The sequence below is a fragment of the Microtus pennsylvanicus genome, chromosome 7, assembly GCF_037038515.1.
Source record: "Microtus pennsylvanicus isolate mMicPen1 chromosome 7, mMicPen1.hap1, whole genome shotgun sequence".
In the NCBI taxonomy this organism is placed as follows: domain Eukaryota; kingdom Metazoa; phylum Chordata; class Mammalia; order Rodentia; family Cricetidae; genus Microtus; species Microtus pennsylvanicus.
Genome location: NC_134585.1, coordinates 42735860 through 42763666, shown reverse-complemented (window position 1 = coordinate 42763666; position 27807 = coordinate 42735860). Strand labels below are relative to the sequence as shown.

At 39.5% G+C, this 27807-nt stretch overlaps 1 protein-coding gene across 1 annotated transcript in view; it reads left to right on the top strand.

Moving 5' to 3' along the window:
* The window catches only part of Lmbrd1 (LMBR1 domain containing 1), an 85443-nt gene that overhangs the window by 43816 nt on the left and 13820 nt on the right, over positions 1-27807 (top strand). The window contains exons 7-12 of the mRNA XM_075980560.1: positions 3194-3267; positions 10522-10647; positions 13824-13976; positions 25790-25854; positions 26169-26271; positions 26773-26877. Of these exons, the coding sequence (XP_075836675.1) occupies positions 3194-3267; positions 10522-10647; positions 13824-13976; positions 25790-25854; positions 26169-26271; positions 26773-26877 (626 nt within the window). The remainder of the gene's footprint in view (positions 1-3193; positions 3268-10521; positions 10648-13823; positions 13977-25789; positions 25855-26168; positions 26272-26772; positions 26878-27807) is intronic.

Below are 27807 nucleotides of genomic sequence, written 5' to 3'. Positions count from 1 at the left end.
TCTACCATTATTTACTTAAATGAGGAGGTTTAACTTGTTCAAGCTGCCTTCCAGCTATTATGTAGGTAGCTTCTTCAATTTTGTATGAAGTTACCATGTTATTTATAAAGAAACTTTAATGTGCAAAGTATTTTAATGGACTTATTATTTTAATGTGCTTTTTAATTCTTTATGATAACAGAGTAACATGTTTAAAAAGTATGATAGTGGCATATTGATTTTTATTTTAAATTTTTAATAGAATGCTCTATGATGCTTTTAAAGATGAAGTAATATTTCATTGAGAATGTAAATTACATGTTTCATATGAATTAAATAATGTTTGACTGTAGCACCAGAACACATCAGGATTGCTTTTCTTGAAATTCTAACAAAACAAAGCCTAGGTCATAGAGAATAGGTTAATAGTTGAAGATTTCATTAAGACCCTCTGGTTGTATGCATATGTGGGGGGGGGCATGGGTATGTGCACGTGAGGACAGGTGAGGACAGAGGTGTTGGGTCCCCAGGAGCTGCTGTTACAGATGGTTGTGAACCCCCACTTACAGCCCCATGTCGGTGCTGGGAACTGAACCCTGGTCTTCTGCAAGAGCTGTAAGAGCTATGAGCTGCTGAGACAGCTCTCCATCCTGTGAACCACTATTTTAAAGGGAGGAATCGGCAAGTTCAAGTGACTACATTTAAAGAGTTCCTTAGTTTTTGAAAAATAGCTTTATCATTAGAAAGAGAAATTAGGTTAAAACAGTAAAATATTACTCAAAACTTGTGTGTGTTTGAACGTATCAACTAATTCTAAACAAAGGTAGCATCCTACCTTTTATAAACACCGTACTGAGGTGTTCCTGCTTTGTGTTTGCTCTCTCACAGTCCTGATATCCTTGGATCAGCCTTCTTGTTTCTTACCCAGCAGGTGCATTAAATAATGATTAAACTGCGCCATGGGATCTGTCGTGCAGCTTGTAATTTTCTCGCCTTTCACTTGATGCTTCACCTTGGACACCAAAGTCCCTTAGTGTCTCCTGGTGGCAGCAGGAGAAGGGCAGTGGGACTGGCACTGCAGTCACTGTGGGGGTGGCCTTGACCCCATGGCTACACTGGCCACTGCTTTTCTTGCTGCTAATTCCTTTACCGTTTTGGATTGCTTTTCTGCCCCAAACATCAGTGCTTAGATGGCAGCATTCTTCATTTTTGTCATTATCTTACAATTTTGTCCCTCTTTAGTCTCGGTTTTATTTTATGTTAAATCTGAAACACCACATCTTATATAATCTAGTTATAATATATTTTAAAGTCTAGTTTCATTATCCAGCTGTACTTTCTTGTGTGTATGGGTAATTTGCATGTATGGATGGATGTCTGTGCACCACATACATGCCTTGTAGCATGGAGGCCAGAGAGGAAATCTTTTTCCTAGGAACAGGAGTTACATATGCTTGTGAGCTGCTGTGTGGGTGCTGGGGATTGAACCTGGGTCTTTTGGAAGAGAAGCCAGTGCTCTTAACTACTGAGCCATCTCTTTAGTCTCTACCCAAGAGTTTCTAGTTTCATTTCTCCCATCCCACTTCTTATATATGTTAGAAATCAAGTACATTTAACTATTTCAAAATGTTTACTTAAATGTGTTCTAAAACAAACATATTGTGCACAGGCATGTTATGTAAATATGTGTGGCATATCTGAGTTCAGTCAAGGTGTAGAACAAGTCTAACAACAAAATTTTGCTTAATGTACTAGTCAGTTAATATCATGTCCCATGTTGTAATTTATTAAACTTTATGTTGCTTTACTTGTTTAAAAGTATTATCAATATATTGCCAGTTTCGTATATATCTGGCTTCTTTCACTGAACAGTGCTTTAAGATTAATTTATGTAATTGTTTTTTGTAGCAAAGTAATAGATTGTATAACTATGCCACAACTTGTCAGTCAATAGGATCTGTTTATGTCCATTCCCAGTTACTGATCCTATTTTATCAAGGAAATATCATTCTCAGTTAATAATAGCTATATTTTCATAGTATTTCTTTATGTGACCTGATACAATTTTGTTGCACTGTAGACTCTCGCTCCTGACCTTCCTAACTTGTTAGATAGCATTTCTAATTTATTTGGTTGGTAGGGTTTTAACCTCCACAGTGGCAATACCAGTTGAGGTGACAGGGCATTAGGGGCATTTCCCAGGCCCACCCCTGGATGCAGAGCTAGGTAATGGATAGCTGCAGAGAGAAGTGGAGTTGTTATCCAGTTTCAGGAAGTCACCCCTGAGTGCGTGTAAACAGGAGCAACAGTGAATGAACTTAGTAAGCTGTATACAGGCGTAATAATAGAAGAGATCAGAACCTGAGTGGGTTTGGAGGCTGGAAGCATGCGCAGAATTGGAGGACAGGCAGAAATGATGTAAGTACAGTACTCATGAAATTCTCAAAACAATTAATTTAAATAAAATTTAAAAATAAATCTTGAAAAAAATGAAATATACTCAAAATTTTAGGCTACATATAAAATAATATTTTCAAATTAATGAAAAATTAACCCCAAATTATCACAACTAAAGGAAGGCAGGAAAAAAAAGAGAAAGGAAGGGTATTCCTATGTAGTCCAGGCATGGGCTGGGGAGATGGTACCTCGGTGGGCATGAGGACATAAGTATGGATCCCGGCCACCAGCATTAAAGGTCTGTAACCTCACAACTGACTGGAGATGGGAGGAGCCCCCAGGCTTGCTGGCTTACATAGTAGGTCTACATGAATTGCTGAACTTCAGGTTCAATGAAAGACCAACGTGGAGACCACAGAGGAAGACACAGTGCAGACATTGCACCTCCACCTTTACACACAGAAGTGGACACAGAAGACAAGCTCCATGTAATCCTTTTGTCGTCTTTTTATGTATCTAATAGTTTACTGATTTCTTTTTATGTCCAACAGTTAAACTGGCTTTTCTTCATAATTTTAAAAGGTGAAGGAAAGGAAATCTTAGCTGATCTAAAGGATTGTGTGAAGATCAATTTATAAAGAGTTCTTTAGAAAGTCTTCTCTTGAATAGAATTGACACTTAAAGGACACAGTAATATTTGTTTTATTCCTTCATAATGCCTAAGGAGCCTTATTTATATATTTTACATTGCTATAATAAATATAAACATTAAGAGTATTAAAGATGTACATTAACCGTGTGTTTTCATTTTCCGCAGATGGTTTAGCTGCACTGTCATTTTCTATCAGTTCTCTGACATTGATTGGGATGTTGGCAGCCATCACGTACACAGTAAGTGCAGAGGGGGTCTGAGCTCCGCACAGCAGCGTCCTTTGCACCTGCCTGTCTTGTACTTCAGTCGTCTATGCACTGTCCTTCGCTCTTCAAATTAAGAGATTGAGAGGACGATAAATTTTCAATAACTTGGTCACAGTTATTTTGCAAAATTAGTACTGAGAAATGAATCTTATAACTTGTGAATGAATTACAACTAGTTCTATCCTGTTCAGTAAGTGGACTTAGTGTTGGTACGTGCCAGACCCCAGAACCGTAGGCCAGTATGTTACTAGCTTATAGATTTGTTCTGTCTGCACGTGTACTTTTACGACCAGACGCTGACACTCCTCCAGTCTGTAGAGCCTGGTGCTGTATTTTCTAGCTTTCTGATTTTGTTCAAGTGTCTCTTGAAATAGCAAGGCATGGCAGACTACTACTATGTATACACATTGCTCTGTGGTTGGGTCAGATTAAGAAGAAAAGGGCCATAGTCGATGCTCTATCTTACCCCTTCCCCACGGAATTGTATAAGCAGCATCTAAATGATCTGGAAGCTTTTGAGATTAATGAAATTATGCATAGAGCATTCTTGATTCTTGTAAAGATGGGAAATACTGTTCTTTTGGAAACACTTTGGGATATCTTTCCTTAGGCATAAAAGAGATGGGCCGTTACTCTAATAGCAGAATCAAGTCATGTTACACTATCATTCGTGTTTTCTTACACACAGAATTAAAAGTCCTTGGGCTGGCACGATTGTTTAGTGGGTAAAGGTATCTGCCACTAAGACTAACAGATTCTGAATTTGATTTCTGGAACTAATTGTCCACAAACATGTCCAAATACACAGAGAGAGGGGGGGGAGGGAGGGAGGGAGGGAGGGAGGGAGGGAGAGAGAGAGAGAGAGAGAGAGAGAGAGAGAGAGAGAGAGAGAGAAATAATGTATAAATGTATAAAGATAATTTTTTTAAAAATAGCCTAACAAACATGCATATATCTTTAATATCTTGAGGTGCTTTGGGTACTTTGTTTTAGTATTCCTTTTCAGTTTTCTATGTTTTAATGCATTATACATAAGGAATTTGCCATCTGCTAGTAGTGGGTAGTTATCTGTCTGCCTCACAGAGTATGTTTATAGCTTGTTAGTTGTTTGTCTTTTGCAGAGAAGTCACAAATTGTAACCCAATCAGGAGTTAGACCTGGGGCTACTGTTCTCTGGCTGGTCTGATATACTGATTTTGAGTTAGTTTCTTAACCTTCTTGAGTCTGTATCTTCTAGATTAGAGGGGACTAGGAGAAGTTTCACAGGTGTTTGTGAAGTTCGAGGTATTGTTTATAGAAGTCCTTGGTAATTTACCTGGAAATGAGACAAACAGTAGATGAAAGATTAGTCAGGAGAAACAAATGGACACACGAGGAAACCAATGTGTAATGCCACTGTCAAGAACTCCATAAGGCCTAGGAGTCACCTGCTGGAGTCTGCTGCATTTCTCTGGATTCTCTGGAAGTATGCAAGACTTCTGAGTCAGAGACAAAAGACTTTGCTAACCAATTAGCAGCGCTCCATAGACTAAATGTTGTCTTGTTCAGGTTTCCTGGGTTTCAATTTCCACCAGCAACTGTGTGTAGAATCAAAGGAAACATGAGGTGAGACGCATTACAGAATAGGAGTTCCAGCTCAGGAAGGCTGAATCATTTATATGGACAGTAAACATGACTGCCCTTCTTCCAAAGGAATACACTGCCTGTATCTGTCAAGGCTGTTTGCTACCCAGATGGCCTTCAAATGAGACTATGGGTGTGTGTGTGTGGGGGGGGGGGTGATCAGGTGATTCCTGACTTCTAATTTGTGAGTTAGGAGGAAAGTGAGTGAAGTCACTAAGACCAATTTGAAAGACAGCTTCCTGCAGGAGCAGTGTTATGATATAGAGAAATAGATGTTTGTAATTCACTAACTAACTTTATTTTGTGTGGGGGGGTATTGCCTGCATGTATGTGTACCACTTGTGTTCGGCTGCCTGCATAGGCCAGAAGAGGGAACCAGATCTCCTGGAACGGAAATCCTATCGTAGATAATTGTGAACTGCCATGAGGGTGTTGGGTCCTCTGCAAGAACAGCCAGTGTTCTTAATGCTGAGCTATCTCTCCAGCCCATAGAAAAATATATTTAACTAATGTTTCATGTTGTTCAAAATAGAACTTTGAAATTTTTTCATTTAATAATTTAAACCAAATGATCATGATGAATTTAAATATTCTTAAAGCTGTTTTTCTCAGACACAAAAGAGTGACCTTCACAATAGCACTAAAGTAACCGGAGTAACACTTATTACTAGTATTGGAACCCAGAGGACACTGAGGAGCTGCAGAGTAGAAAGGAAGGCTCTGAGGTCCCCAGGTCAAGGAAGAGGTTTCTGGGGAGTGGCCTAGGAGTCACAGCTTTTCTTTAATAAAATGGAGGTTCTTACTATGAATCTCGCATTCAAGACTTCCCTAACCACTCTGTCATTGCCGTTTCTTCGTGGTCAAGGTGAATAATATTTCAAAAATTCAGTATGATGGTTTAACTAAACAGTGTAACAAGTTAGAATCCACTGACTACCTATGAAATAATTGTTGTTATCTTTGATGACTATTTAGTTTTGTCTACACCAAACTGCAATTTCTACTTCTTTCTTTTCTCTGTGAAACTTTAAAAAAAAAGCAATTATATCATGAACAATGAGGAAATGAATTATTCAAATATATACAAGTCAGAGATGTATTCATAATTGATGGTTAGTTGGAATTGGGCGGATGTGGAAAAAGAATAAATATCATTTAAATAGCACCGGAAATATGCTTGGAGCACAGTGAGATAATATTTCACACCTAACCCAGGGCTTGGCATTTTATCACTGATATTGGCAGTGGAAGGAAGGAGAGTGTGTAGAGCTGAGTTAGTTTGTGTGGGTTTTATATGACATCTCCTATCTGATCACTTGCTTCCCTGATAGAAATGGGCCAGTAATCTTAACTTTATTAAAGTCTAGTCAGAAACACGCCATTTCTTTTGGAAATTACAAACAAAAGACAAAAATCATCCCACAATCATTTGTAGATGGCACCTTTAGTGTAAATAGGTAATTAATGTTACTAATTATATTTGTTTCCAATTGATCTACAGAGGTTTCCAACCTCAGATGGAAGGGCTTGATTGGCCAGCTTTTGACATGTAGTGTGAAAGAAGGCGTGGCAGACAAAGAGGCAAACTGCTGTGACCCTGTCTAGACAGAGTCAGCTAAATAGGAAATGGTGTCTCCTCCAGAATTCATAGCTAATTTTTGTATTGAATTTACAGTCATTTCTAAACCAACAATTTGTGGGTTTCATATATGTTCAAACTATGTTTTATATATATATATGAATTTCATGTATATATATTTAATTTAGTTTAGAAACTAGTTGATTATTAAATTTTCACTTTGCTTCTGACATTGTTTTGTGTCATAAGGACTAGCTATGTAATCTTACACACTCAGTTTTTAGGGAATGAAAAACTAGTTTAATCTGCTTATTATTTTAAGTTTAAGTTGAAAAGGGAGCTGATACCTTTCAAATTTAACAAATGAAACCTCTGAGGATACATATCTATGTAGATATTGTAAACTTTCTTGGTGCCACCAAGTGGGGAAATGTTAAATTAAGATATTTTCATGCACAATATGGCCAGTGGTGTGCTTAGAGACAAGATCACTAACTGCATACTCATCAGGGTACCTTAAAAATGTCATATGTGATCCTACTCTATGTACATTTACTATAGATTGGATTTTAGTGGCCATGTGTAGTACAATATTTTCTTTATGCTGTTGAGAACTCATAATGTGTCTGGTTTGCAGTATTGTCCGCTCATGTTTGGAATCTGCTTTGAGGCTGCTAATGCACCAATCAGTGAATTTACATTGTTGGGTTGTTTTTTGTCTCACCATGAAGGCACTACTTAAGGAGAAAAATATATACCTACTTCTGTCTGTCTGTCTGTCTGTCCGTCTGTCTATCTATAATCTATATACATACATATGTATGTATGTGTGTATGTATGTATGTATGTATATGCAAAACAACTAAATAGTCTCGCCCCTTCTTAGAACACAGAACACGTTACCGTTGCTCTACAAAAAGCCGTGCAGTTGTGTTTGTTATAGTGAATGCTTAATCTTTGTGTTTTTGTTTTCCTCCAGTCTGTCTGGACTGTTTCTATGTCATGCCTAAGACATCTTAGATATGCAGGTGGCAGTTAAACTCTGTATTTTATACCAGCGATGCATGTAGCTCAAGGAAGGTGACTATTCTGTAACCAGGACTGCATTGCGTTGTGCTAGGTACACGGCTCGGCTGTGTCATGACTTTATCTCATCGGCAGTTAGAAGAGTGTCAGTGCCAGGACATAGTCAGCCTTCCCTAACGGGAAAGGGGAGACGATGTATGTGTCCTTATAAGGAAGACCTAAGTCACAACACGTGTGTCACTGAATTATGGGTTTTACAGTGCATGGGGAGTGTTTGTTTATTTTCCATGTCCTCGTTGTTGTCCAATCTTAGCAAAAATCCAAGAATTTTGAGTCAAAAACATCATTCTAAGTAAGGGAGTAACATATATAAAAAAGTTTCCATCCTAAACTGAGCAGGGAAATAAGATGGAAGAAATGTTTGAGCTTTCTGCATAGTGTTTTTAAACACTTTGGTTGTTGATTTATTCTTGGAAGCAAAACAAAACAACAAAAATTGGAGGCAATTAGGGCTAACCTACAAGCATTTTAAAGGCTTATCGTGTTAAACATGTCAGTTTCCTAGGAATCCACTGGAGGGCAGTAGTAAGCAATAAAAGTGCTTTGTACATTCCCCCCCCCCACACACACAAAGTATAAAGTTAAATTCAAAAGATTATTTAGAAACCTTAATATTTTAAAATGTTTATTTCAAACTTACCAAAATCTAGACATTAGAGTTAAATTTTTGATAATCATTGAAACTTAAATGTGCAATTGAGAAGCAAGCCAAAGCTGGGTGTCCAGGCAGTGGTTACTGCCTTGTATTTATTTAGTACCTTCCGTGAGACTTCAGAGAAAGGTGGTGTCCCCTGGTGTCCTCTTCAAACAGGTTATTACCATAGGAGTCTTCTTATTTTTTAAGTCCTTTCCATGACACTACTGAGCAGCTCACATTGGCTCTTCTACTAAGCACATTAGTGTGTATAGGAAAATAACTCCATGTTAAGAGGTCTCTCTTCTGAAGGTTTTTAATCAAGTATTATCCTCATAGGCAAATTCTTTTATCAGCTTAGTAAATGTTTTAGAATAAAGAGGAAGGAAAAGAATTGGGACCTCGTCTGAACATATCAAATAGTCTCCACGCTTGTTACTCAGCTCTAGCTTAGAAGCCTGATTAGCCAAGTTTGGCAGACCAGTAATGTCGACTGCACATTGTTATGTATTATAAGCAAGACACATTTGCAAATCAGGGCAAGTTTCTCAGGCATGGCGTAATTAAGCTGACTTGAAGTGCACTGAACTTCCCTCATGAGGCGGGGTAATAAGTGGCATTCTAGGGAGGGCCCTGCTTGTATTAAAGAGTGACAGCAGATTTTGGAGTAGCTCACTGGAGTGTTTGCAGAGTGGTGAGCAATTGGGGGGGTCAGGGTAGCAAGATGGTGGAAATGCAAGATTGTTACAAGAGCTCTAATTCATGTTAAAAATTAGAAAAACTCCTTTTTAACACAATCTTTAGTGAGAATTGGAGAAGATGTGTGTGTGCGTGCGCACGTGTGTGTATGTGTTAAAAATGGATGGACAAGGAGAACCGCACTGGCTATAGCAGTTGAGGATACTACCTGCTGTTTCTCTCCTTATCTTCTGCATTGACCCTCAAAGCACTTTCCCAGAATCCTCTCCTGTGAGAAGGTTTTGAATGATATCCTCGTGAGTCCTGGAGACTCTTAAAGGTTATTAATTAAAAGATAGCATAGTCTGGAGTGGGTAGAGCTCGATCACCTTGAAGCAGCGTAGAAGATGAACATGAACTAAGTCAGAGCGCAGAACAGTCAGGAAGATGTACATAGCCAGCGCTGTGACAGCAGACTGAATTGGGAGCGTGCTATAAATAATGACTAAAGCAACGGATTCCTCCTGCAGCGGTACTGGAGTTACCATGTTAAAACCTCAGAGCTGTTCAGCACAGAGTGAGGAGCCCAGTTCGTGCCCCTTCCTAACTATGGGGAGAATGAGTAAGGTACTGTGGTTGTGTGCATAGATGACAAGCTTGCATCTGGTTCAGAGTCTGCTGTTGTAACCACAAGGTGATAGTTGTCTATGTTTCTTAAGTACTTAATGTGTCTCTGAATAATGACCACATAGTGAAGGAAATAAAAAAAGAAAAGAGGAACATGACTATTCCTAAGTATGATGGAGGGGAAGGGTTCATATGTGGAAAACATAACCAGAGGCAGGAACCGCTGAGAGTACAGAGTGGACATGACCCTGAGCCCACATCATGTGAGGAAAGGGGAGGGGAAGCCGTGTGCAGCAGCCAGGAGGCTCAAAGGTACAGAGAGAGTGGGCAATTAAAATGGTTGGATTATGCAGGGAAGAGAAACCTTAGCTACTTGTCCTGAGTTTGAAACCTAACACGTAACAAATGCCATTGAGTTTTATGTTGGTGGATATAATAAAAAATAATTTGGGAATGGAATATGGAACTGGGTGCTATGTTTATTTTTAATGATGGAAATTAATTGTTGAAATATATATATATATATATATATATATATATATATATGAAGATTAGTAAAAAGTTTGGTTATTTGTACATAGGATATTAAGTTGTATATAGATAATTAGTCTATTCATCAAATATCAGGAATATATTCTAAAGGTTTACTTCATGTAATTGGAGATATTAGTATATTAGTATAAAAATAATTTTTTACCTTTTGTATTAGCTCATACTATTTTAACATTATTAGTCTGAAGTTGTAACTTACCACTCTGATAAAGTCAGACTAATTCGTTTTAGAAACATATTTGTGTATGTATAACTGGAGTAAATAAAAGAAATCCGAAATAGTGAGTGTGCTCAGAGCCATGTAGGCACGTTGCTAGGTAACCAACTTTACTTATTCACTTCTGCTCACTTTCAAGTTATCACTCCGAAGAAAACCAGTTTTGAACTTGAAAATTGTGTATAAAATGTTTTGAGTAGCTTTAGTAAAACATGTGTATGTTCCTTCCAGGCATATGGCATGTCAGCCTTACCTTTAAACCTGATCAAAGGCACGAGAAATGCTGCTTACGAGCGCCTGGAAAACACTGAAGACATCGAGGAAGTGGAGCAGCACATTCAAGCGATTCGATCAAAAGTGAGTTCCCGTCTTGTCATTGGAAGCGTGGTTGACCTTATCCATCCTGATGTGAGTCTGCCATGAACAGACCCAGAACATCTTACATTGTTTGCATCTGTGCAACAAGTACTTCAAGGATTATGTCCCTATTACTAGTTTTCTATGCAGTATATAGGATAGTGGCAATTTGAGAATTTCTGTTGGTGTTTTAACAACTAAAAATGGCCTGCTGCTTGCTTATGGACAAGACTTTTCCAGTTCTTAGTCACCTGGATTTTATTGTAATTTGGTTTGTTGCCTCTCTTAGGTTCAAATTTGGGTATTTGTTGAGCAGTTTAAGGTTACTTTTAATTTTGTTTGATGTAAATGTATTTCTAAGAGCATGATAGCAATTTTTCTTTTTATGTCGTCTTCAAATAGCATATTATGGATTTATTTTAACAACAAGAAGGGCTTACTTAAGTACTCAGCTTAAAGGTACAGTATGTCCGCTTGGCATGCTGTGTTAGCCAAGCAACTCTTTTATTTTTAATCCATTATCTGGCAGGGATGGGGGTGATGGGCACATGCCATAGCACATGTGTGAAGTCAAAGAACAGCTTATGGGCCTCAGTTATCTTCTCTCACCATGTGAGTTTTGGGACTGAAGTCAGGCCGTCAGGCTTGGCAGCAAGCATCCTTCCTCACTGAACCGTCTAGCAGGTCGTGGAGCAGTTCTTTATGTATTCAGGGATGTGAGTCTGCATCTCTCATCTGGGCACAGCACAGAGAACGGGTGTGCTGATACAGAGCTGACTGTCTCCTTTTTCATCACCATGGGGTAGTGCTGCCTGTGTTCAAGGGTATCCTTTTCTTCCTCACTTAATCCCAAAGTGTGTTTTCCTAACTTGGTAAATTCACAGTGAAATTAACCATCAAAAGTCCAGCCTTTATAAACTTGATGCCCCAAAAAATCCCTGTAACCCATAGCAGTCTACCCCGTCTCATACTGTGAAATGGAACCAGTCTGTTTTGTAAGAGTCCCTGGCATGTTAGAAGTGCTGATGCTGCTACAGTGCCAGGGTCTTGAGACCTTGTACAGTAGTGAAGTCAGGTTGATAAATCCACCATACAGTGGCGTAGGGTTAACATCCCCATTGCAACAAGGACGAACAGAAAGATAACAAGGAAAGTGAGCAGACACCACACCCGAAGTTCCAGGTTTGGCTTCTAGGGCTCCTAGTGACATCATGTCATCTCTTAGAGTGAGCTTAGGTGGCTCTGCTCTTCCTGCTTTGTTACTTGGTGGCACATGTCACACGCGGGCTCTTTTGGTTTGGTTCTACTCGGTGTCCACAGCTTGGCTTTGCCCAGCAGATGTCTCACACTTCTGGCAGCTCCCATATCCTGGGGTTTCCATTCCACCTTAAGCTTTCCCTTCACAGCTCTGGGAGAAGCCTGCTCAGGAGCTCTCTGCAGAAATCCCATCCCTGCTACTTACTGCCAGGCCTGTGACTTTCTGAACCTTGCTGTAAGCCTCATAATCTACTCTTGCAGACTGCCGGTTGAAAATCACGATTGTGAATACCACCTTCTGATGCCAGCCCAAGATACAGCCTGGTCCCTGGCCCACATGTGCAGTGGCCTCTGTGTATCTTTGACAACCTAGGAGGGCACTTCCTTTGATGGCCATTTCCCAGCAGACTGCCCTGAAGGAGCTATCTTTCAGACATCATCATTCAAATGGATTGAAAATATTACTTCCTGTAATTCTCAATGGGCAGACTTTTTTTCCAGCCCCTTTTCCACCAGTCAGTGTGAGTCTGTGATTGCTCTGCAGAGGTGCTGTTCTCAGAAACACTTACTGGCGTTTGTCTGTATCCATTTTGGTTACAACTTTGAGCTCTTCATGCTCCCTTCTCTCCAAACTCTTCCTTTTTCCTATCTGGATGCTCCATCTGCTCAGCATAAAGCTAGGAAGATTGAGCAGTCGTCCCGCCCCAGCATGAAGGGTATGCTGTCTTAAAACTTTCTTTACTTTACGACACAGCCGTTTCCTTTGGAACTTAACTTTACTCAAGTTCTCAGCACCTGGACAGAATGCAGCCAGATTCCTTGTCAAAATGGAACCTGAATGGGCTTCTCTGGGTTCTTGTTGGAGGCTCCATTCCCCTCTGAAACCCCTTGAGCCCCCCTTCCACTGTCCAACATCCTGGACTTCTGAACTCCAACTGGAGTGATCCATTGAGATAAGCTATTAAAGAGGTTGGTTGGTTTCAGTAGGGCCTGGACACTATGGAGAGATGTCTGTCACTGTGGGAGGCGTCTCTGAAAGGTAGTCCAGCTATTACCTTCTGTTTGTTCTTTCACATTAAGGCTGCAGTAGCATGGGTGTATGGGGTTTTTTTGTTGTTGTTTTTGTTTTTTCCAATGAACACAATTTTTACTTGGGCTCTCCCTTGTTCCATAACCCAAGAGGGATTGAACATACTTCTTCCTGACTTTTTTTTCTTTTTTAATTATTATTTATTTATCAAAGATTTCTGTCTCTTCCCTTCCACCGCCTCCCATATCCCTCCCCCTCCCCCAGTCAACTCCCCCTCTCTCATCAGCCCCAAGAGCAGACCGGGTTCCCTGCCCTGTGGGGAGTCCAAGGACCTCCCACCTCCTTCCAGGTCTAGTAAGGTGAACATCCAAACTGCTAGGCTCCCACAAAGCCAGTAGGTGCAGTAGGATCAAACCCCAGTGCCATTGTTCTTGACTTCTCAGCAGTCCTCATTGTCCACTATGATCAATGGGTCCGGTTTTATCCCATGCTTTTTCAGACCCATTCCAGATGAGTGTACGTTTTGTGCCTTAATAGAACAGTATGGAAAATCTCCTGTTCATAGTATCTTTGCGTCTTTAAAATAGAGCCCCAAGTAGATATGTGTGCTTCTAATAAAGCACGTGTGTTATCTTTTCTGGATTTGTTTCTATGGAATGCTTTTATGAATCTTTATGCTCACGTATCTTTAGCGTGTATTAGAAATACAGCGGAAGCACACATCAGGCAGCTCCTTTTCAGACAGACCCTGGTCAGACTGGGCCTGCTACATTGTTTGAGTTGTGTGTTTGCCTGTGAGTGTCCAACTTTAAAAAGGCTGTTTGATTATTTTGTTGAAACTTCAAGGATTTGAAAGACAAAACTCTTGATTTTGTTCTATTGTTTGTAGAGCAAAGATGGTCGACCTTTGCCTGCGAGGGATAGACGTACCTTAAAGCAATGTGAAGAAAGATTACGAACACTTAGGAAAAGAGACCGGCACTTAGAATTCATTGAAAACAGCTGGTGGACGAAATTTTGTGGTGCCCTGCGTCCCCTGAAGGTAAATGGAGTTTTAAAAAAATTACCCTGTCACTATTTTGCAAGCTTATGTAGGACCTTTAGAGAGGTTGAGTTCTCCCTTGGCAGTATTGTACCAAGGCAACTTAAGAACAAGGACTTTGGAGTTGAAATAATCAGGTTTGAGTCACTGCTCTGTGGTTTGGTAGTTTGAACAAGGCACAAACCAACCATCAGAGATCCACTTACTCCTTAAAATATGTCATTAGGAAATTCAAGTGAAAGTAAAGATAAGTAGTATAATAAGCTTGTAGCAAATCTTGTGGGTCAGAACTGTGCTGTACATGGGAGAATGGGAAGGCATACTATGTCTCAGGAAGCTGCCTTAAAGTGACAGCTTGCCTTGTTAGATGAGCATCTAGAAGTATGTGAAGCACTGTTAATGAACTGGAACCCATTGTTTTCTCCCTTTCAAAATCCATTGTTTGCCAGCTTTCTGTTCGTGCTACTGTGGTACCTAAGGCAATGATGGTGACTCTGGAAAGTAATTGACACTGTTAGCTGCACATCCAAGTTTATGTGTTCTACACTGGGGGACTCTCAGAGGTCAGAATTTTATATACAGTAATATGCAGTTTGGAATTTATGATGCGCATTACATAGATTGACTTATTAGGTGTAGACTGACATATGCTCCAATTCCTATATTTGGTAGACTGCAACTGTAGTCTTGTAAGTTCAAAGCCAGCCTGAACTACATAATGAGATGGTCTCAAAAACGCAAAGTAAAATAATGTTTCAGAGAATGACATAAAAAATGAGTCAGACAGGTTGAATTTTGTTACTATTTTATTTACAACCTTAAAAACTACTCTTTTGACTTTTTAAAAATAACAATATATTGTCCATGAAATTAGTTAATTCTAGGCGGTCAGCTTTCTGACCATCTCTTGGGATGCTTGCTTGCTTGGTTGTATAATTTTGTGGGGCTGTGGCTGAGATTAAGGGTCTTGTGTTTGGTAAGAAAGTGCTCAGCCATTGAACCATGCACTTAGCTCAGAATGAAATTTTTAAAGGACCTCACCCTGGTCCTTTCTCCTAAGGTGATTTATCTTATTTTACCAAAAATCTTAAGTTTAATAATAAATTCTTTGTATCATCTAATGAACATTTATAATAAAATCTAGCTCTGTCATCAGCTGCCTTCATGTAAGCATATGTTTTTTCATTGAACATATGTTTAGAATTTTTAAATCAATTTTGTTAAGTATATGGACTGATTTTTTTTTGGCCAAATAACTATGTTAATGCATAGAACTCCCACAAATGTCTTTAAATTGACTTTGTGCTTTGTTCCCTGCAGCTCAGACCAGGTACAGTGGTCTTACACAGTTTAGTTTAAGCTCTCAAGAATTTCATAGATGTGAAACACAGAAATGCCTGCTTTGCCACAGCACAGTGCTATATGTTTTTAAAAATTATCTTTATTTTTGTTACCTCTTTTCATACCATGGGTGTACAAGCACCCCTGGAAAGCAGAGCAGCCTTTGTGTCTCTGGAGTGGGAGTTTTACAGGTGCTCTGAGCACCTAGAATGGGTGCTGGGAGCCAGCTTGCTTGTCTCTCCAGCCCCAGCACTGTTGCTGTCCAGCCACGTGGCTTCATTTTGTATCATGCACTCTGCTTTACTGCAAGAAGTAATCTGGTGTGTCTATATCCTGGCTTGCTTATCTTCTTATTTTCTTTTTGAGACTAAATCTTTGTGCAAGTACGGGTTTTCATTGATTTTCTGTGGATAAATACCTTGCAGGAAAGATTTTCCATCTACTGTTTAACGGATAACTTTGTGAGAAATTGCCCGTTTGTTTTTTCCCTCCAACTGGTACACTGGTTTTATTCATTTAATAGTTTTAGTTAATATATCACTCTTACTTGTGGTGAAAATCTCAGTATGTATTACAGTGTGTAATCATCAGTGGGTTTTTCTACTATGACATTTTATAAAATCATTAAGCTTTTTATGTCAAGGATTTTATCAAATAAATTCACTGCTTGTGTCTTTTCCCAATTTGTGGCATTATTTTATCTTAATATTATTGTGCTATTATTTCTTGTATTTTGGTGAAATCCAATTTATTTATTTCCCATTTGTTCTATGTTCTCATAAATTTTTGTTTCTCTTCAGGTAGTTTTCTCCTACATTCTCTTGTAGAAAATCTATAGTTTAACTCCAAGTTCATATTTGGTTAATGTTAATTTTGTGACTTGTTTATTTTTATATTGGTACCCATCTGTTCCAGCGCAGTTTGCATAGAGATTGGCTTTTCCCTCCTTGAACTTGGGCAGCTCTCACTCTCTTGGGGTATCTGTCCAGTGTTTCTGAGCTCTGCCCCACTGTTCTGGATGTCCTTGTACTGAAGCTTCATTAATGGAACTTTATTGTCAACCATGAAATCAGGCAGAAGTGTTTCCAATTTCATCTTCCTTTTTCAGAGTTATTTTGACATTGGTAGATCATTTCAATTTCCATCTTGAATTCTGTAACACCTGTTGAAATGTCTACTAAGATTATTCTGAATTTGCATGATCTAAAAGTAATTTGTGGAGAAGTGATATTTCAGTATTACTGAATTTCTAGCTTGTGAACTATTTATTTATATATCTCTGTCAATTTTTTTTATATTCATTATAATTTCTTCAAAATAGCTTGAAACTCCAGCAATTTATGGAAGCAGATTCAGAGATCTACAGCTAGCACTGGGCCGGGCTCCCAGAGTCTAATTCAAGAATGGGAGAAACGATAATATGAGTAAAAGGGTCAAGACTGTGGTGTGTGTGTGTGTGTGTGTGTGTGTGTGTGTGTGTGTGTGTGTGAGAGAGAGAGAGAGAGAGAGAGAGAGAGAGAGAGAGAGAGAGAGAGAGAGGAGAGAGGACCCAATATATTTCAGAACTTTATATCTGGATAATAGGGACTACGCCTTTTCTCCAAGTCCATGTGGAAAACCATTTATAATGTTAACTGGGTCAGAAAGAAGAGTACCACCAAATTCTATAAAGTAGATATAGTACGTACATTATTCTAAATACAGCTTATTGAAACTAGAAATTTAAACGAAATCAATAAACTAAGGCCCCTTCCACTTGAAAATTAATCATATAGTCAACACCTCCTGAGTGAGTAGACAGCAGAATTTCTAAAACTTAATGACTTAATGGTTTACCTGAGCACCCCTGTCCAGATGTTGCAGACCTACTATTTAGTAGTCTGTGGTAATCAAGACGTTTCAGATTTTGTAAGATTTCCATTTTCTATTTTGGATTAAAGATACTCAATGGGTAAACTTTACATAAGTAGCCAAAGCTTGCAAAAATTAAAATTTGAAACACTCACACATTTGATAAGGAATACTCAAGTCTGGAGTAGAAATGTATCAGAAGGCCTGGGCTCTTTCTTCCTGTTCATTCTGATTGTTGAACTAATGCTGTTTCTTCAAGTTGTTGAGCTGATGCTTCATGTCTTTGTCGGGCTAGAAGATCAACTTAAAACAGTGATCAGAGAAATACATAGCTCAAAACACAGTGTCAGTAAAAATGGAAGTGAACACAACATTCCAAGCTACCAAAAGGCTAACAAAAGATAAAAGCCACATAAGAAAATAAAGTTGAGAGCAAAGGGGAAGAGACAGGTCAATTAGTGGCTCGTGCCTAGAGCGTTTGTTTTCTAATAGGCAGTCCCTGACTGACTCCATGAAAAGGAACTAGGACCACCCAGGCAAATGCCTGATTCTAGTACTGTGCCTGGGAGAGCCAAAGATAGCTGAGAACAGCTTTCTGTTCCAGAAAGCAAGGAGAAATGCTCAGAACAGAAGGGACCAACTTTTTGGGGTCTACCACTGGGTAAATGTAGGACCATTTAGATACTGAATAGTAATATTAACAGTATACATAGTAACAGTAATGATAATAGTTCCATGAATAAAATACAAATCTATGAGTCTATATTGATGTGAATGAATAAGCCAAATAAAGCTCATTAAACAAAAAATTAGAAAAACTCAGCATGCTAGAAAACAGAATTCAACAGATAAAGTGTACCGTTTCTAGGAAGAGACGTATAGATGCCGAAATTAAAGGCAAACAGTTGCTAAGGGTAAAGTTTTGCCTCTTCTCAAGTATAAAACCACAAAACGTATTAGAGAAGGAAAATGGCACTTTTACAGTAGAGAAGCCTCATCAGTCGTCGGACAGATAGACTTGATTGTGCTTCCTAATATGGTATATTCGAAGGACTCAGTAACGTTTCTCAGCTGTTTTTTTTTAAATACTCATGAGAAATAGACCATTTAGCTTGAAGGACGTTCTATAAAATAATTGCCCCGGTCTCAAAATGTCAAGATTATGGAGAAAAAAAGTAATTAGGACTTGATCCAGACCGAAGGTTACTAAAATGGCAGGAGCTGCGTGAGATGCTGGGTCGCATTTTAGACTGGAGGAGTTTGCTTTTCTGTAAAGGACATGAATGACGCGCTTCAGATTTGGCTAAGGTCATATGAGAATTAATTTCCTGATTTCTATGGTTGAACTGGGCTTATGTTAAAAACATTACTGCTTTTTTAGACATAGGTATGACAAGGCATTTTATCTATTTCTAATCCTCAAACTGATCCCTAGGTATACACGGCAAAAATAATAAAGGAAAGTAAGCTGCGATACACCGGGATCTTTGTACTGTCTTTGAACATGGCTGAGATGAAAATAAGAAGATGTATATGTCTCCTCCGGATATTTCTTCCTCCTCAGGCTTCCCTTTATCTTACCATCCCTCTTTCTTCCAGCTATACAAAAGTCTCTTTCATTAGCATGATAGTGTACTAAATAAATTGCTTCTTGTAGATAACAAGGAAAAATCTCTGCCTTCACGAGCTGATGATGCATTGATATCAACATGAAAATTTGTGCAGCTTTGAAGTATTACACATGGTGGAGCTGAAAGCTTTTATCTTTCAGCATTTAAAATCATATTAATGTCGCCATTCTTAACATAATTCTGTTCACATAATCATAGTTTCCCTTGATATGGCCTGTCAAGCCTAAACAACGGAAACCATGTGACTTCCTTTGATCTGTGAGGAAGTCTTGGTGACTGATGAATATAGTACATATAGCATCAGTTCGAGGACTGGGACCATTGGCAGTCCAGAATGCCTACCGCCACTGCACACAGGAAACCAGATGGTTGCTAGGGAGAACAAAGATTAGTTACCATTCTTTTCAAGCTCTTCAAATGAATTAACATGACCTTATATGGGTTAATAAGCACTCTTAAAGACACCCGATGTGAAGAGAGTGATAAAGAGCTTATGTTTGAAGTAATGGTGGCATACTCATGCAGTTTTCCTGCACTGCGCAGTCTCAGTCTCCACATACTCCATACCTGATGTCTGGTCACTTGCTTAGGAAGAAGCGACACGACAGAGCGGTCAGCAATGCCACTTCTTTCTGCCCACCTTGATGCATGATGCCCATGCACCACAGCCTTTTCCCAAAATTGCGATCATCCTTTGGAGCCAGAGCTACAGGCTGTTTTGTAAGCCACAATTAGGGTGCTGGGAATTGAACCTGGGTCTTCTGGAAGAGCAGACAGGGCTCTTAAAGACTGAGCTGTCTTTGCGTTCACAGTTATGTGAGCCACCTGCACAGGCACACTAGCGTACTTTTTTCAGGAGGAAGACTGACTCTAAACGCCTGATGATTGTTAGGTCATGTGGAACTGAGCTTTTTTTAAAAAATTTATGTATTTATCTTTACTTAAAAATTTCCACCTCCTCCCCTCCTCCCATTCCCCACCCCTTCCCCCCATATCCCCCCTCCCTTTCCAGTCCAAAGAGCAGTCAGGGTTCCCTGCCCTATGGGAAGTCCAAGGTCCTCCCGCCTCCATCCGGGTCTAGGAAGGTGAGCATCCCACAAAGACTAGGCTCCCATAAAGCCAGTACATGCAGTAGGATCAAAACCCAGTTCCATTGTCCTTGGCTTCTCAGTCAGCCCTCCTTGTCAGCCACGTTAAGAGAGTCCGGTTTGATCACATGCTCCATCAGTCCCAGTCTAGCTGGCCTTGGTGAGCTCCCATTAGATCAGCCCCACCGTCTCAGTGGGTGGGTGCACCCCTCGTGGTCCTGACTTCCTTGCTCATCTTCTCCCTCCTTCTGCTCCTCATTTGGACCTTGGGAGCTCAGTCTGGTGCTCCAATGTGGGTCTCTGTCTCTAGCTTCATCCATCACCAGATGAAGGTTCTATGGTGATATGCAAGATATTCATCAGTATGACTATAGGATAAGGCCATTTCAGGCTCCCTCTCCTCAGCTGCCCAAGGATCTAGCTGGGGACATCTCCATGGATACCTGGGTACACCTCTAGAGTCAAGTCTCTTGCCAACCCTAAAATGGCTCCCTTAATTAAGATATCTACTTCCCTGCTCCCATATCCACCCTTCCTCCAACCCAACCGTCCCATTTCCCCAAACTCTCTTCATCCCCCCTTCTCACTTTTTTCTCCCCATCTCCCTTTACCCCCACCCCACCCCCAGTTTCCAGTTTTTGCCTGGCAATCTTGTCTGCTTCCAATATCCAGGAGGATAACTATATGTTTTTCTTTTGGTTCACCTTATTATTTAGCTTCTCTAGGATCACGGATTATAGGTTCAATGTCCTTTATTTATGGCTAGAATCCCCTTATGAGTGAATACATACCATATTCATCTTTTTGGGTCTGAGTTACCTCACTCAGGATAGTGTTTTCTATTTCCATCCGGAACTTGAGCTTTTTAAACAGTGTCTGCTTCCTCTTCTACAACATGATACCTGAGGTCTACACTTCAGTTTCTCATATTTTCCATTCCTGTTATCTCCCTTTTTGAAAAATAAAAAGTGAATCTAACCGCGCGCGCGCGCGCACACACACACACACACACACACACACACCACCACCACCACCACCACCACCAACAACAACAACAACAACAACAACTATAATGCTTTTCTTAACAGAGTATTATGTTCCATCTAAAAAAATTGTTTAGTTTTTCCCTTTCCCATTTTGTGTGCATGTTCAGTGCATTTGTCTCATCTCGAGCAAGTGTTAAAAACAGTCTGCAATGCTTAAGCAGAAGCCATTTCTTACAGTTCTGGAAGCTGGTAGGCTCAGTTCCCCTAGCTGTCACTTCCTGGGTGAACATGTCTGCCTTTTTCTTTTGTCCTTACCCAGTACAGAGAGCAAAGCATTAATCTCTCATTCTTCCATGGATACAGTTCTATTGTGAGGGGTCCTTCAATGTAACCACATCCATGTCATTTCTTCCTAAAGCACCACCTCCCAAAGTGTCACTTTTGGAGTGAGGGCCTCAGTATACAAATCCATGAGGTGGGAATGTGCATGTATTTATAACATAACAGTAGTACACGGTGGTTATATTATAAATAGCCTAAATCCCTAGGTCAAATACACTGTAAAGTTCAAAATTTTTCATTTTTTACAAAATAGGCACACACACATACCTCTTATTAGCCTTTTACCTGCTTTAGATCTCAGTTGTTTTCTTCAAGTTAGTTTTATAGTGGGCGACTTTCTATGATTCTACAATTTTTTTTTAAATTTAATTATTTATGTTTATGGGTGGTTTGCCTGTGTATGTGTATGCACCATTAGCATGTTTGGTCCTTGAAAGCCGTAAGAGAGCATCAGATCCTCTTGACCTAGAGATTAAGATGGTTTTAAGCTACCATATAGGTGCTGGAATGGAACGCAGTGCTCTTAACTGCCGACCTTTTCTCTAGTCCCAGACGGTATAAATTTTAAGTAGTTCTTTTTGTCTCTTAGTTTTGCATGTTGAACAAGGGTATTGTGTGCCTGTCACATTCTTTGCCCCAGAGCTGAGCTCCATGCTCTTCCCTTGGCTTTCTCTGGTTTGTCTTCAGCCTTCTATCTGTGGAACCTGAAGGAATGCGGATCAGCTTCATGCGATAAGTCCTTCTCTGCATCCTTTGGGGTGTGTTCTCCCTCCCCACTCTCCCTCCCTCTCTTCTGCTCTGCCTCACTCACTCACTCGCTCCTTTCAGTGTGTGGCGGGTATGGTATCTTTGATTCATTCTACTTGAAGTTTCGTAAGAATATAGGTCAATAGTTTTCATGTTTGAGAAAGATTTGGGCGTTATTTCTTCAAATATTTGTCCTCTTTTCTTTAAATCCCATTGTTTTAATTAGCCCACGTGTCTTTAAAATTGTTCACTCCTCTTTGTGGCCTCTTCTGTGTGTTCCTTGGTGTGGCTCACCTCAGTTAATGTCCTTCTTCCTTCATGCTTTCACCTGCTCACGTCTGCTCGTGAGTTCTTCTGAACTTTTGCTTCAGTTTTCCTGTTTTCCCCTTCAGCATTTCAGTCCATGTTTAAGTGACATTTTTGTCTTCATTGGTATTGTTCATTTGCTAAAACATCATTTTAAGGTATTGATTATAATTTTTTAAGGTTTTAATCAAATTTAAAGGTTTTGTCTATTAATATCAAAGTCTAGATTTCCCAGAATGCTTATTAATTCTTTTATCTTCCTTGTATTTATCATATTTTCTTGTTTTGAATTTATTTTCATGATTTATTTGTTTGTTTGTTTGTCATATCCTTGGGTTTGGGGGTTCTTTATTGGCATTTGTTTTAGTAATCCTTATGAATAAATTCCACAAGGTTGTTATTCTTTGCTGAGTGTTCACTCTAGCTCCTATCAGTTAGTGTGCTGATTAATAGAGATTTTCTTAAATTCTTGCAAGCCGTGAGCTTAGACTGCCTGGACATTTCTGTGTCTGGGTGCAGTACAACACGGCGGGTGCCTCTCAGCTTAACTTTAGCTTTTACTCCTTCCTGCGCAGTCTCAGGCGGGAGTCTGGGCCTTCTTGGATCTTTCCTGAGCACAAACATACACGTTCCTTCTAGAATGCTAGAAAGTATGAGAACTTTAGATTCCCAGTGGACATCCCATTGCCTGGACCTTCTTGTTAAAGCTTTGGTTAGTGTAATTTTGTGCACTGTCCACTAACGCTGGCGGCCATGCAGTCCCTGGATTTCTTGTCACTGTTGGCAGTCATCGCTCCTACCCAGAGGCTTTTAGCACTGCCAGGACATGTACAGACCTCTTTATGAGTAGCTTCCTCGAGAACCACCAGGCCGCTTAAATTATGGTGTTTTTCTGGAAATGATGCTTTCTTTCAAGGAGCTTCATTCCACTTCTGTGTGCTGTATTACCTCCAGATGCTGCCCTGTGTGGTCTGTTACCTCCAAATGCTCCCGTGTGCTGTGCTACCTCGAGACTACTGCCCCTGTGTGCTGTGTTACCTCCAGATGCTGCCCTGTGTGCTGTGTTACCTCCAAATGCTCCCATGTGTGCTGTGTTACCTCCGATGCTGCCCTGTGTGCTGTGTTACCTCCAGATGCTGCCCTGTGTGCTGTGTTACCTCCGATGCTGCCCTGTGTGCTGTGTTACCTCCAGATGCTGCCCTGTGTGCTGTGTTACCTCCAGATGCTGCCCTGTGTGCTGTGTTACCTCCAGATGCTGCCCTGTGTGCTGTGTTACCTCCAGATGCTGCCCTGTGTGCTGTGTTACCTCCAGATGCTGCCCTGTGTGCTGTGTTACCTCCAGATCCTGCCCTGTGTGCTGTGTTACCTCCAGATGCTCCCCTGTGTGCTGTGTTACCTCCAGATGCTGCCCTGTGTGCTGTGTTACCTCCAGATGCTGCCCTGTGTGCTGTGTTACCTCCAGATGCTGCCCCTGTGTGCTGTGTTACCTCCAGGTGCTGCCCCTGTGGCTGTTTTCAGGCCATAGCATTAGAGTAGGATGTTTGGAGCTAGGACAAGTTCAAGTTTGCTATGCCCTACCCCTGTTAAGCCACATTATCATGAGTTCATGGCCACAGATTGCTCTCTGCTTTTGGTTAATGTCCGTAGTGTGGAAAAGGTTGTTTCATTGGTGCTAGGTCCTTTGCTGCTTTTATGGAGAATAAATGCTTCACGGTTCTTACTCCATGGCTTTTGCTGGCACCACCTCTACAGTTTAATTTTCATATAGAAATTGGCATCTTGGCTAAAGCATAATCTGTGGCTTCTAGGTCAACTCAATATTCTCATCACTGGTGAGATATTTAATTGCTAATTTAACTTCTTGTATACATGCACGTTGGAGGAGCATAAAGTATTTTAGATTCTTTATTTTATTCTGTGATCTTAAGTAGCTAATTAAATAGTCTGACTCATATTTAGACTGGTAAGACAGCTAAGGATTTTTGTATTTAATGTTTTTGCCAAAATGTAACAAAAGGGAGTCTTTGGATCTTCAAGGTCTGTAATTTCTGTGTCATGTTTCAGGACCTCTAATTGGAAGCTGGCAGTTTTACAAGCTGTTTCTCACTAACAGTTAGGAAGAGATACGCCTTACCACTAAATAAATAAATTAAAAAAAAAAAGACTCCGGCCTCCATGTTACATGGGCAGCATACATTGGTATCTGAATCTAGTACTGAAGGAAGATAGAACTTCACCCCTTATAGTGACCATTTGGTACCACAAAGGAATGACTTCAGAGTTCCTTGTCAATAAAATCCTTTTTTTGTAATGAGTTCTCAGTGAGGTCCTGTCTTATGAGAGAGGTCCAAGGACTGTTGCTCCCCTCCATGAGATCATCTTGACCCTCTCCTTTGCTGTCCTTCCTACTCCTTAAGCCCCAAAAACACTATGTTTGAACTGGACAATTCACAGAAGGCAAATCTGAACCTCTTTGTCAAATTCCTATCTGATAAGCTCATCTTGATATGGCAGATAGAATAATATGTTAGTATTTACTTTTATCCTCTCAGCATTCTGAAGCACACTTCATGTGAAATGAAATTTCACACTTATCTGTTCTTATCAATTCTAAAGGAAGAGGTAAACAGATCTAGCCTGTACTTAGAACAGAGCCTTTTTTAATCCTATGGCCTTGCCAGTTCTTTACCTTGACTCGGGTTTGCCTTGAACTTAAACAGAATCAGCTAAGCAAACAAACCAATAAATAAAGCTCAAGATTTTGCTGTTAAAGAATCCATCTCTTTTTCATTCTGAAACAGTTGTTTAGAAACTCATTTCCGATATTTTGTTTCCTCTTTTTTTTTTTTTTTTTTTTTTTTTTTTTGGTTTTTCGAGACAGGGTTTCTCTGTGGCTTTGGAGCCTTGTCCTGGAGCTAGCTCGGTAGACCAGGCTGGTCTCGAACTCACAGAGATCCGCCTGCCTCTGCCTCCCGAGTGCTGGGATTAAAGGCGTGCGCCACCATCGCCCGGCTTTTATGTCCATTCCTAAAACCAAGTTTGTATTGTAGGGGATGCGTGTTAAAATACTTTATGTATTTGCCACAGAAACATAGAACAGTTCCTCAAGCTGATGCTGTTTCTGAAGAAATTTCACTTCCTTCTCTGACTTGAGGTCTCCTTAACAGTACATGTATGTGCCTGTGCATGGGTGTGTATGTAGGTGTGTATGTGTGAGTGAAGTTACTTTTCTCTTTAATATACTTTTCAGTAATAGAACAAAATGTTTTCAATCAAACTAAAGTTTTCATATTTACTTGTTAGCTAAGGCTTTTTAAATGTTTTGCTTCTTTGCATACACATTATTGACCAAAGTGTCTTGATGGGAATTTTGGTACAAAAACTGGGACTATATTCTAAACTAAATTGCACCTTGTATAAGATCATTGTTATGTGGTAGCCACTTATGTCAGCTTCCTGATTTTATTCTTTCAATATTAGTGTTTAGGAAGGTATTATAATGGTTGTATTTTTCATTTTAGATCATTTGGGGAATATTTTTCATCTTAGTCGCATTGCTGTTTGTAACTTCTCTCTTCCTGTCAAAGTAAGTACAGCAGAGATATTTTCTAAAGCACATATACAAAATCTTTGATAGAATCCATTTTGGTGCTGAATTCCATTAGTGTAGCCTATTCTACCTAAAGTGTTGTAGAGCATTAGCCCAGAGAATCGCTAAAAGGTGTATTGACAGTATTTCCTTTTTACTTATTGACAGTGTCTGTGAGACATTGCAGCGAAGTTTAATTTGCTTTCTGTGGCTCAGCAGAAGTGGCATGCTTAAGTTACGATGCTCTTCTTTCTGGCTGGACTGGAAATGTGGCAGTATAATGTAAATTCATTCTTCATGGTTTCTTTTAGTTTAGATAAAGCTCTTCATTCAGCTGGAATAGATTCTGGTTTCATCATCTTTGGAACTAACCTGAGTAATCCACTGAACATGCTTTTGCCTTTGTTGCAAACAGTAAGTAACATGTCAGTCATTTTACACTCCAGTAAAGCATCTGTCCCAGTAGAGTCATTGTCATGCAGACTTGCAAAAGTCAGACATGTGTTGGAGCCATATGCTAAGTTTTTATTTGCAAATTGTACCTAAATTGACGTTGGTTTATAGATGATTATATCTGTGTATTGGCCGACTTTTGATATGAGATACTTACTACTACCAAAGGTGAACTCTTCCAGACCAATTTAGTTTTTAATTTTTAATTAAGTCTTTATTTCATATATAAAAATACAACATAATTGATTTTAGAATTTTTTCCTTAGGATGTTACTATTATTAACATAATAATAGTTGGGATTTTATAAAAATATTTTTTCATGGTATTCTCATATTAGCCTAATCTGAAAGGTGATTAACATTTTAATTATCAAATGTAAATAATTATTTCAAACTATTTTGTTTTAATTTCTAGAGCTCTCAGAGCTTGGCATTTAAACTTGATTTTCATCTTTTTTTTAGGTGTTCCCTCTTGATTATATTCTTATAACAATTATTATTATGTACTTTATTTTTACTTCAATGGCGGGAATTCGAAATATTGGCATATGGTTCTTTTGGATTAGAGTAAGTATATAATATCTTCTGGCTTTTGTATTTATTACTTTGTACATTATTTCCATTGTGGCAATTTATCCTCTTTTTAGTTTGTGTGTTATTTGAGAAAAAGTCTTTGTAGCCCAGATTGGCCTTAAGTCTTCCTACCTTTCCCATCTTTGTGCTAGGATGACAGCGTGTACCGCCACAGCCGCTCTTATATTTAGAATATATTATGTGTAGTATGATACTAAAAGTGATAGAAATAACGTTATGTTCCATGTTAACATAAAGTACTTTCTAGAGCAGGAAGTCTTACGTAGGAGTTGTTTACACACACACACTATTTCTTTCAGATATTTAGCAGTGTTTAGAAACATTTTTTAGTTAGTTACTAGGGACTGCTGTGGAAGTGTAAGGATTAGGGATCAGGGATGCTGCCAATTAAACTTCTGAAGTTGAGAAACCTTGGTCTAGAAGGTATGCTGTTTGTCTTAGCCTTTGATTGCTTTGGGCATACAACGAACACACTGAAGTTCAGAGATTCCCCTCCATGGTGGGTGTCAGAGACTGCTACTGTTGTTAGCCTCTTTATTCATGAGTTCCCCACCTGTACATATACCCAACCAAATAGATGGAATAGGGCTGACCTTTGCCCTTTCATTAGTCCTTGAACATCATAAATACTGATACCCCACCTGTGGTAATTGTCCGTAGCATTGGCATGATTTAGAGTACACAGGAGTGTCTGCATAGACTCCATGTAAACTCTACACCCTGCACTCACTGGAGTTGAGAATGTGCAGATTTTGGTGTCATAGTGAACTTTGGACCCTCCATCCCCATACCAAAGACAACTGCAAACATTGCTTATTTTCTTACATGTATCCTGAGAAAATTGTAAATTGATGCTGAATCAGATAGACATCACTTTTAGATATGAATAAAAGAAAACATAGT